Source organism: Aquila chrysaetos, chromosome 8 (assembly GCF_900496995.4).
Source record: "Aquila chrysaetos chrysaetos chromosome 8, bAquChr1.4, whole genome shotgun sequence".
In the NCBI taxonomy this organism is placed as follows: Eukaryota; Metazoa; Chordata; class Aves; order Accipitriformes; family Accipitridae; genus Aquila; species Aquila chrysaetos.
The window spans coordinates 9,276,955-9,289,161 of record NC_044011.1 but is presented as its reverse complement, the minus strand read 5'-3'; the positions used below and the strand labels follow the sequence as shown (position 1 = coordinate 9,289,161).

Here is a 12,207-nt window from a genome sequence, read left to right as displayed (position 1 = left end):
ATTGGAGCAAATTGTTAATGGCAGAAGATTTGTTTCAGCTCTTCAAATTCTTAGTTCTAGTTTAAACTGCAATGAGGAATGCATTGGTTTAAAAGCAGTGTCCAAGTCTGATCTTTCAGAAAATAAAGCTTTATAATTTAGAAGAAGCCTTCATGATGAGTAATTCTAATGCTGTGGGCACTGGGGATGAGGGTGGTTTGCAACTCTGAAGGTGATGGGAGAGGAAGAATTTGAACTTTTTCAGTGATTTCCTACTCTGAATATGCTTGCTGGGTGGTTTATGTAAACCAATTTTACATTGCAATCAGTCTTAAACACATACGCAGAGTCTTACTTCCTCTAAGGGAATGATAATTGACAGCTGAAAGCAGTAACTTCTTGGTGGTTTTTAATGTGATGACAGACATTCATCTGAACACAGTCCTTCATGTGCTCAAGAGGGAAGAATATTTCATTGTTAAGTGTCATGAAGAAATCAAAAGTACATCTCTGTAGGCAAATGTAGTCAGTATAAACAGTGTGTCCTGCTCAGATCATATATTAGAAAGGTGTTAGAGAGATTGAAAAATGCTATCTGTAGATGAAGGAAGCAAGGGATTACATTGCTGGCATAGTTTTCAGGGACAGAGGAAGTAAAATGTTCTCCTGGACCAGAATGCATGTCATTGCCACCATAGGTGACTATGTCATGTCATATTAAAGTGGAACAAGATAATTACATTGAAACCAGTTTGTCTTTGAGTCTATTCCTTCACTGCCCTGCTGTAAGCAAGACAAATTTGTCATTTACTGCTAAACTTACTACTTACAATGTGCAGACCAGAGTATTGTTAAAGGTGAATAATGTGGACTTTTAAATTCTTCATATGAGATTCTGCTTCTACCTACAGTAGAGATGGGTACATAGATCTTTTCAAAAGGAGGCCTATTTCTGCATTTGCAGAGCTTACAGGTTTTAGAGGTATGGTGAAACTGCTGTATGCTTTTTTTAGCCATATCTACTATTATAATTAAGTAGCTCTCCTTACTAACTCTCTTTTAAATCCCTAGAGTGTTATACAACATAATTACCGCTGTGGTGTTAAGATAGAGGTAAAGTAGTTAGAACTGTACTTAGATGTTTGCTTTGAAAGTAAAGCTTTCCTTATTTTTAAATCAGTTGGCTTCCTGTGAGATATCATGGTGGAAGAATTTGTAAAGAATTGTAAATGTGGAGGAGCTAAAGCCTTGCAAATGAACTTGGAAAGTGTGATTTCATGAGAGACATGCCAAAGCTTTTGGGAAGGGAAGACGAGACATCTGCTTGATGGTGTGTAAAAAATGACTTGAAATAAATCTAAATAAAAGGCTGTTTACTTAAGTGCCTCTTATTTATAATGATATGTGCATTAAATGGTAAAAAATAAAAAGGTGTGCTTTGAGGATGCGACCTTCCTACTTTTGTACTAGTGCTGTCCTCAGATTTTTAAGTATTTCAGAACAGAATAAAATGGATACTTGCTAGAGATGAAAGGAGAGTAGAGCTTTTAGCTTTTCTGACATGCTGCTGGTGAGGCTTTCTGGAATCTTACTGCACTTCTGATAAACTCTTGAGGGAGATGCTGGAAATACAGTAGCAGATAGTTCTACAGATAAGCATAACTGCTTGAAGCAAGTGGCAAAGTTGCAAGATACTCAAGAGACTAGAAGCTTGAATTTGGTTTAATAGAGACAGTAAAAGGAAAGATTGTGATAAAATTCAATACTTTTGTATGGACTCTTGTTGAGACGCAAGAGTTGTGATTAAACAAGAAGCAGGTATCTGAAGGAAAAAAAAAATCTTGAAGATGTGTGAAAAGATTCAGCAGAATGTGGAGAAAACCCAGGATGCATATTAAGGAGATAAATAACTTTGAGTTGTGTATTTGGCACAATGCTTGTGGTCAGCTGGGCTAACAAATTGGGAAGGAGGATAGGTTGTGTTCTATCCATAGTTAGAAGTGAGAGAGAATGGGTGAACTGGAGACTTGATCTAATTATCTTACAATTTAAGCAGTAGTATTTCAGTTCTGCCAAATACAAAATAAGTGAAAAGAGAGGCTTCCAGATAGTGTATTACACAGAAAGGGAGTTTGGAGACCTGATCAGCAGTTAAAAAAAACCCTGGGAATACGTGCTTGTTATTTCACCTGTTGCTTCTGAATGTTTCTTCTGGGGACTTACAGAAGGTATCTAAGGCAAGAGAGAAGATAAAATGCCAAGAAACAGAAGAAACAGTAGCACTTGAGGAGCCGATGATAATGCTGAGTTGATGTAGTTGACTATCCCTGTCCTGATATTTGTTGGTGTTACCAAGGGCTTGAATGTAGAGAGAGAAGATGAAAACCTACATATGCAAAGAAAACTAAATTTCATGTGTCTGGTCGTGTAGTGGAGTAGAAAATCCTGAGTTGGTGGGTGTCTTAATTCTGTGTAACGTTTGAGGTGTGATAGATGGCTTAGGTTTCACACAAGCCAGAATTCAGTGGTAGTCCTCAAGTCAGCTTATCATACTGTCTATGTGTGTTCTGAATTTTTGGCTCCACAGTGTCACAAATGTGACATATACGTATTTGCAAGGCAAAGATTAAAATAAGTGTTCTCCCTCTCCTGTGAAAACTAGGATATCTAATGTTAGTGGTTATATTCTAGATGAAGGATACAACTTAAAATGCAATTTTCAGTGCAACTACTCTGAAGCTGCCAAATATAAATAAAAATGACTGTGTTGCTACTTATGCCTCAGTACTTCGGCAGACTGTTGGCTTGTTTCAGTGTAGTGTAAGTTAATGGAGAATCTGAAGAGAATGAAAAGGAAACAAAGTCTGCCAAAAGATAATAATATTTGTTCAAAGAGATGTACTAAAGAATTTCTTTATATACTGAAGCCAGTATAAATGCTGCTTGTAGTTCTGAGGATTTTGTGCCTGTTGCCAAAATTGTCAGTGTAGAAGCAGCTGTGGATTTTTTCCTTGAGCTATGATTATATGATGACGAAATTTGTGTTCTCCATTCTAAACAGGTGTTAACTACCAAATCATTATATAGGATACATGATTGAGTATGTCACTTGCCAGTGGAGAAAAGACTTGTTCTTGAATATGCAGAGTAAGTTTGCTAGAATTAATTCACACTAACTCAGTTGAAAATTAGGTCTGCTGTGTTCAGAGATGCGTCATTTCTGACGCTCTCCCTCTCCCCCCTAGCTTTTCAAGTGGTGAATTCTCAGCTATAAATGATTTGCCAGGGAAGAAATTGATTATGAAACAGAGATTATATTAATCTCGTCTGCTGCTAGAGTTTCAAGCGACTTCTTGTTTCTGTGGTTTCCTGTGGTCAGATGAAAACATAAAACTTCTCTTTTCAGTTTCATTTTAATTCTGAAGATTTTGAAAGCAGTTGTAACAGTTTAAGTAAAAGACTGGAATTATTAATACCTGTTTTGCTTTACAGCCCACACTATCGTAAGTCTTAGTGCTTTGGGAACAATGTGTGTTTAAATGTTAGTTTGCAGTTTGGAACTTGGTTAATAGATTCATTTTAAGTAATTCTTTAGTGATAGTAGAATAAACTCATTCAGAAAATTTTATACTAGTTGGGATTCCATAAGTTATGAAATGTGGGGGTTTTTATCCTTACAGCAGCAATTTAAATACCAGTTTAACAGTTCTAGAAATGAAATACAATCTCTTGTTAAATATGGTTTTTGGTTAAATAAGAGAAAGCTTTGTGTCCATTCTTAGGTCATTACAGTTTAGTGAAACTAACCTATATTTGAATCAAATTATCCATTTTTAACTACGTTGTTGATAACTACTGAGCTAATCTTGCAAGTAAATACCTCAAGGTGTGGGTAATACAGGTGTAATTGGTAGAAACAGTACTTAAGAGTCCACTTGTGACATTCCATGGTGCTGTTGAGTTTTTCATTACTTTGCAATGAACTAGTAGGACTTTTGGGTGTGTATATAGAGGTTGCTCAGGTCTCTGATACCATACTTGTCTTCATTTTTTCATTATCTCACTGGGCAGTAGTCAGTAGAACAGTATTTACTTGTTTGTTGTCACACCGTGTGCTCAGTAACTACACCCTTGAGTTGTCAGATTTGTCATTGCTGAAAGATGCACCATTTCATTTCCAAATGCTATAGTTAATCTCATAACTAGCAAATAGTACTGTATAGGTGCATTTTTGGTTTTTTTGGGTGCAGATTTCTGATTTTTTTGCTTTCTAGATACTTTATTCTAACAAATACATCAAAGAACTGTTTTTGTACACCTTTTAAATGATGTGAACAATCTTGTGTTATAAGGAGCTGCATATAATTTTTACTCAATAGCTGAATTCTGTAAACAGGATGAGTAGGCAGCAAATTCACAGACGTGAAGAAAACATTTAAGATGGGTGCTGCAATTTAAAAAAAAACCCCAAAACAACAAAAAAAACCCAACACAGAAAAACCCTAACCAAAACCAGAGTAGATTTTTCTTTCAAGTTACCATGATGCTTATGAAGAGAGGAAGAAAATGGTATTAGGATTTGGGAAAGATTAGAAAGAGAAGACTGTCATGCTAGATTATAATCTGTTACTGTATTTAATACCTAATATACGTTTTTCCCCCCACAGAAATTAGCAGAGTACGGAAAGACATGTATAACGACACATTAAATGGTAGTACGGAGAAGAGAAGTGCAGAATTACCAGATGCTGTGGGACCTATTGTACAGTTACAAGAGAAACTATATGTGCCTGTAAAAGAATATCCAGATGTAAGTATATCTTTTTAGTCCCTAAATTATTTTTTGATCCTTGTGGTCGTCTTCAAATGTAAATTTCATGTGATGCTACCCTTGGATCACACTGAACTGCTTTTGACAAGACACTTTGTAGGGAAGCAGTGTATGTTCCACTTGGTGGCTTGAATTGTAGTGAGTGTGAGTGGAAGAAGGTTATGTTAAATACCAAACTAGTATGGATTATAAAGCCGTAGATCTAAAATCTGAATTACCTTGTTCATTCAGTACTGTCAGTCCTGAGACACTGTGTAGTAAGTTTTATGAGGGAAGTACTTATTGGGGCAGTGTTTTTTCCCTCTTAGTATGTCTCTAAAAGTCAGTTGGAGAATCCTTAGAGAGCCTTTAGAGACTTTTTGGAGACCGTACTTAATCTCCATTTCTGTTTGTCCCATACCTGTGTAACCAGTTCTGTTGGATATAGAAGTGTCTTTACCTTGGGGTTGGTTTTTTGTTGTTGTTGTTTTTTTTTTAAGCAAAGCTCCTTGCTTGCATGCCAATGTTAGGTTCTCCATTGGGTGTTCTGTTCTGTTGGACACCTACCTTTTTGAGGGAGAATGGTTTCATTTAACTGGAAGAACTAATTAGAACTCCTCTGGTCCGAATGGTTTCTTAACTCAGGAAAAACAGTCCTGTCAAAATCTACCTCAACCACTTTCATTGATCACTGACAAAATAAGAAATTGTGTTATTCCTCCCTAATAGAATTTAGAGGTCCTGTTGCAGTGGAGGAGTGCAGGGTCCAAGTGAGGCATTTGCACATTGAAGTGGTATAAAGTGGAAGACAGTACAGAACAGCAAAAAAATGGAAGTAACACTTGCGTGTTTCTGTGGCTTTTCTTTATATCATTAATTAGATTAAGCTCTTCAAATTTAGCTTTATTATTTTAATGCTGCTTAGAACATACAGGCCTCTAAATAAAACCTCATTGTGCCATACTTCATTAAGAAAATTAAGTGCAAGGCATTACTCAGAATATTTAGACAAATGTCTCTTCTCCCTTTTCAGTTTTCACAAAGTTGTTTTGTTGCTTTTGGGTTAAAAAAGCTGTATTGGGAAAAGCATTCAAAGAATTTGCATTGGCAATAAGGACATCTCTCTCCCCTTTCCTTCCGTTTTTCTTCCAAATTAAATATATGCATATGCCTATCTATATACATATATGTACATGCATACATATCCCCACATCAAAAAACAGTGATTCTTTTGAAACTCCAAGGAATTACAAATCTTTGAAAGGAGCTGTGCTATGCAGTTATTCTGTAAAGCGATCTAAGTAGCTCTGTACTTAGATATCTGTATATATCTTAGAGTTGTATTGCTTATTGGCTTTTTAAAACATAGCTTAGTTGTTGAAATCTTTGTTTTATAACTTGACAATGCATCCTTTGTGAAGAGTTGCCTTAGTTATCGGCTGTAGTTTTTACAGAACTTGATGCTTGCTGTACATGATCACGAGATAGGAGGAGGAAAAAAGTTGGATTTCCTATAATTATTATTAAGCTTTTCTTTTAGAAATCAAGGGTGTGGTAGCTTAGCTCTTCACTGCCAGTTAATTATCAAATACAGTGTAAAAAAAGCAAGAATGAGTTTGTCTCTAGTTACTGTCAAAGCACTTGTGTAACTTCGAGTGTACAATCTCTCTAGCTACTGCTAGCTCTTTGTGTGCCTTCAGAAGAATGCCCTTGAAGTGGTCACTAATTAATTTCAATAAACTCTTACAAATTCAGAAGTTGGAGAGATTTGTGATTTTGTATACATGTGACCTGGAATAAAAAGGTATTTGGTTCTTGTGAGATGATGTGAAATGTTTGCTAGGAAATGTATAGCTTCTACCACTATGGTGGTACTTGGCAGTTCAAGCTGCATTGGGGAGCCAAGCCCAGCATTCCTGCCTGTCTGTGTGTTGTCTGTATTTGTTCCTAGCTGCTCAGAATGGGATGTGCACAGCCTCAGTAATTCATTAAGCAACTAGAATATACCACTACACACAAAAAAAAGCTGTGGTTTTGTATGTAGGCCCTTTCTAAGATCTTTCTGCTAGTTAGAAATTAAATAACCTGGTCTGCATTCAGGCTAGTACAGCGTTCAGAAGGTCTGAAGTACAGTGATTCCAACTTGTCTTAAAAAACCCTCTAAAATTCACTTATAAAGATTAATTTCACCTGTAAAGATTATTTCATTGCGATCACACAGTGTTACATGAAACTTCTTACTCATATCTAGCAATTGATTTAATTGTTATCAGATACAGGGAAGACATGCTGTGCAGACTACCAGAGCGAGTTTGTCATGTAAATCCAGTTAATTCTTTCTATTGCCATCATCCTCTTCCAACTGACAACTTTGTATACCTTACAAAGACATAAAGATGGATAAACTTAAGAATTATTCAGAGAAGAGTGACCAGAAACTGTTTTCTGGTGGAGATTTAGTAATATTTTTAATAACAGAAACAAAAAATATCAACAAACTTTTATGATCTTCTAATAAACTTTTATTCTGGTAAATTTTTTTTTTACTTAGCTTAAGTGTATAGATTAGTTGAGAGTAGTGAATGCTGAATAGCACTGTAGTGCCATTTTGTGCACAGAATCTTAAATTAATTGTGAGGCATGAAAATAATGGTCTGCCATAAGTTTAAACAAGCTTATGTTTTATATATGTATATATAAACATATATATGTATATGTATAAAAGATGAAACAGTAAATTTTCATAGCCTACATCACTTTGATATTACTGTTTGACTGTCCTTTGAGTACCTACACAGAGGAAAGAATATATAAAATCAAATTACAAAGCTAAAATAAATATACAAAATCCCCTATAGTCTCTCAGTTATTTAGGTTTTTTTATACAACTGCATATTGACTATTTTTTATTCTAATTTTTATTCTAACACCATAGTTGATGCCAGGCTCAGCTTTCAAAAAATCAATTGTCTGAAACAGCCCATAGTTTTTAAATGCCGACTGTGTAGAGTCTGCATTTCTACTTCTGTAATAGTAAGTACAAAATATGCAAAAATCTTGCCAAAGAAGAAATAATTTTCTTTTGTACGTTTTATTAATAAGGACCATTTTTCCTTGATGTAATCACAGTCTGATAATTACTGTAACTGTTGGGGTGGTCTGCTTTCTGGCTCATTGTTTTTCCATTGCAAGCTACAGTAATGCAATTGTGTATAATTGTATATGTTATTTTCTTCTAGTAGCACCCTTGGAAGGTGTTAGATCTTTATGGAAATTTTAGTCTTAAAACTGAGATTTGAGCTACTTAGCTTTTCTGAACCGTGTATATGCTCCTGAAACTTGAGAGAGAAATTGTGCAGAAGGTACCCAGAAGATTAAATTCCATTAGTTGTCCATAATTTGCCCTTCAGTTAAAAATGTGTTCTCTCTGCAGTTAAATCTTTGTATGCTCATTTAAGTCTTTGGTGTTACAGTTTGAAGGCATTTCCAATTCATGGAGAAATATCTTCCATCAGAGTTTAAAGAGTAAGAAGAAAAGACGTCAGGAAAATTGAGCTCTTAGGAAGCAGAAGAATGGAGGATATGCTATTGTTTGTGGGTGAATAGTTAATAGTCTTTAGCATTTCTTATGCTTCAGATAAATGATTAATTTTCTTGAATTTCCCTAAAGAGCTGAGGCTAAACTTTCTGTCTGATATCAATTTAAACAGTTTTTGGAATTAGTACCTACAAATGTTGGACTGAATAAATGTTTTTCTATTATAATCATGGCTTTATTATTAATAAGTACCCTGTTAGCTCTGATTAATGTGAAATTCTCTGTTGGAACTCTTCTGTGCCTCTTCAGTAAAAATGTAAGAACTCAGTAATTATCGCATCTAAAGTAGCATGTCCTTTGAGTATACTGAAGCTCAAAGGCCAGCAGTGATAAACAGCTTGTGCGTACTTTCTGACCATTTTAGTTAAAACTGTTTAATTAGTACAACAGAACGATGAACACGGGGATTCATTTTACTATGGGGAACTTACTAACAAAATGTTTAAATCCTTTTTCAATTTGTTAATATCAGAGTTTAATAGCATCCCTAATATGGATTAGGAAAATGATAACATCATCTTTATTTATTGTTCTGATTCTTTTACTTAAGCTCTTCATTCCCTAGCGGTAAACAGGGAAGGAGGCTAAAAGAGCTGGCCTTGTTTACCCTTGCAGTAGAAAGGAAAGAGAGAATATAACTCGTCTCTGTAAGTAAACTTGAGCTGCAGAGTACCAGCAGGGCCAAAGGAAGATTTGGCAAAAGCTCAACTACTGATACAAGTACAAATGTATATGAAAGAGCTAAAAGAGTTTGATTACTAATTTCCAGTCTCAATGAAATATTTGGAAAAACATTCCAGTAGTAGTGGGAGCAAAAAAGTTAATTTTGAGTTTGAACTTTGTATATTTATGAGAGGCTTTACGCGATCTGGTTGCAAATGGTAGGGGAATGGATTCATTGAGAAAGGTCCCCTTTGTTTAGATGCTGATAAAACGGACACATGTCTTAATATTTGTATGAAGCTTTTTTACCCTTTCTAATGTTTTATTGGATATCCTTCCATTATTGACCATCTGGTTCCCTTTTTGAAAGATAAGTTTCTTTTTGAGGCCTGGTTCACACTCAATAGGTTACTTTTTTTTTTTTTGGTAGCACCTTGCTGAAAGATGACATACGTTGTCATAATTTTATTCAGAAATAAGCCTTTCAAATCTCCCGAGCGTGTTTGTCCTTGGAGGCAAAAGGATGGAAGACAGTCCAGAATACATTGGAGATAAAACCCTTGTCTTTTAGACTCTGATGGTAATCTTGCAGGCTCAGCATCAGTTCAGCAGTACCAATGAACTTGGTCCATATCTCATCCTAGTGAGAATTATTTCTTCCCCATTTAACTCATCAAGCATTGAGTGCTTGCAGTTAAGTTAGGCAGGTGATTACCTAGTCATTTATCTGTTAATATTCTTATTCCCATTTCATTCTTACTTTCAAATTTTGCTCTTTAACTATTTGCAGATACTCTGTTTTGTGTGTGTATAAATGAAAAAAAAAAAAAAAGAAGGCAGAGTGGAGGTAAGACAAGTAAAGATTAAGTAAATAGCACTTGCTTTGGCTAGGGACAATGTTTCCCTTAAATGTTTTTTGAAGTAAATTTGGAAATCTGGGAGAAGAAATGAGTTCCATCTGGTACTGATGCACAAGTTGAACATATTTGTTAGGATACCAGTTTCTTATGGTGATGGTTGTATTAGTAACTTCTTCAAATTAACATCATAGGATTAAACTTTTAGTAATGTCCAGCATGTATATGATACTTCTGATAGAAAGTAGTGGATTATTTTTTTTGCTTAGTCACTACACAGGTCCAACTCATATGAGTAGGAGTCCTCTAATCTGACATTAACAGCTAGTGCTAGACATTTGGGTGCCTTCTGTACACCATGGATGAAGAGGAGTGTGTGTGGGGAAGCCAAGTGCTGAAGGAGAATGATAGGCTAGAAAATTAGTCTAAACAATTAGTTTGTAGATGCTGGTTGTTCTTCTGTGAATGAAATATCTAAAATTTTAGTTAGAATAAATTAATCGTACTAAAAATGGTTAACCTTGGGAATTATAAAATTTGAGGTGGCAAAGGATGCGTCCAACTGAACTTTCTGAAGAGCAAGTTAAGACCTAGTAGTCAACATCTGTGATGCTTGTTTTTGCTCACACGGTGCCTTTCATTATGGCTCATCTCTCAATTGTAGTTGTCTCTGCAGAGTTAGGCTTTCAATTGCCAATCTGTTTGAAGAGAGCTATCTTCTTAATACCCTCTCTTGTTTTAAAATTCTGCACTTTATGCGCATAAATTTCTTTAGTTCATGGACTACAGAAATATTTGGGTGCATGGTTTCAGTTGATTATGTACTATAACTCTGTTGTCTCAGTTTCTCTATGCTTTCTTTTACTGAACTGGTTTCCCTCAGAACTTCTACTCACTTTGTGTAGTAGCTCTTGCAAGACTAACTATGGAAGAGTTGTGTGCAAATACAAATAATGAAAGGTCAATTGTGGGGCAGAGACTTGTGGAATATTTTGTTTTTCATTGTTTTTTTGTTCAATGTGTTCTTTCAGATGTTTATTGTAGGTAAAGAAGGGTTTTATACAGAGAGGAGGAAGTGCTTCAGCATGACATTTTTGCTTGCTGTTGTGAATAGGTCAGGTATACCTGCTGAACTCGGTAGTTTTTTGTTAATTAACATCTTGTGTACTTTAACTAGGACTGGGGACTGCAGTAAACATGGAAATACATAAGTAAGGGCTAAAACCATACTTAATAGAGCAAGGTAGAGCTGTGTTTAAATTATGTATGTGGATTTACAAATTACTGTTTAGGCATCAGAATCCCTAGTAGATGCACTCGCTTATTCCAAGTCAGCAACAGATCCTCCCTTTTCTTCAGAGCTGAAGTTGACTCCTGAAGGATGGGGTTTGTAGTTGAGAAGCACAATGTTTTAAGGAGGTAGGAAGCACAGAGAGAAAACCCCTTTCTTGAGAATGAAGAGGTTTTTAAATATTTTTTCCTCTGGTTAGTTGACAAAGGAGACCTCTCACACTGAGCTGCTATACTTTCTCCAGAAACTTAACCTGGCAATTATACCATGCCATCTTCCTTTTTGTTTTGTGTTTTTGGTTTTTTTTTTTTTTTTTTTTTTTTTCCCCCCTTCCCCTTTCCTCTCCATATCTGGTGGTCAGTAAGCTTCTGACAGGCATCTTAGATATTTCTTCTTTTTTAGTAGCTTGGTAGTTTAGGTATAACTGTTTGTATGCTCAGATTTTTATGGAGTTGCCCTTGCAAAAGTAATTCAATACTTTCTTGTCAGAGGACAGCATGAGTTCTGTAAGTTCATGGAGGTAGATCAGTGAAATGCAAGTCTTCACTAATTATGCTTGCTCCGTGTTTCGCTTGGATAAGAAGGCACCGAGCCCCATCCAGAATTTCTATTAAAAGTAGTTTTGAGTACCAGTCAAAATATCAGCCTGATATTTTCCTTCTATCTCCTAAATCAAGTAAAAATCAGCTTACATGTCGTCAATACTTAAAAGGTCTGTTGCTTATTGCCAGAATAAGTCTGCCTACAAACCTTGGGGGTACATATTAATTAAAAAAAATAAAATTGCCTTTTAAGCAAGAACATTGACTAGTTTTTTTAGAGATGTGCTGTTTTTAGGTTCTGCTATTTCTGAAGTTCTTAACTCATTAATGCATTTTAAAGTATATATCACTTGTCAATGAAAAGTCTTCAGTGTAATGTTGCATTTATAGCATTCATTTCTGATTTGAATTTGATCCATAATTCAGAAGAACAGGATTGTTGTTCTCTGCATTTGCATCTCATTGAT

General features: G+C 35.4%; 1 protein-coding gene across 9 annotated transcripts in view; it reads left to right on the top strand.

Annotated features, from left to right (window-relative positions):
• QKI (QKI, KH domain containing RNA binding) overlaps window positions 1–12,207 on the top strand; it is a 165,166-nt gene that overhangs the window by 33,822 nt on the left and 119,137 nt on the right. For all 9 annotated transcript variants that reach the window (XM_030022990.2, XM_030022991.2, XM_030022989.2 and 6 more), the window contains exon 2: window positions 4,647–4,789. In XM_030022990.2, coding sequence (XP_029878850.1) covers window positions 4,647–4,789 — 143 coding nt within the window. The remainder of the gene's footprint in view (window positions 1–4,646; window positions 4,790–12,207) is intronic.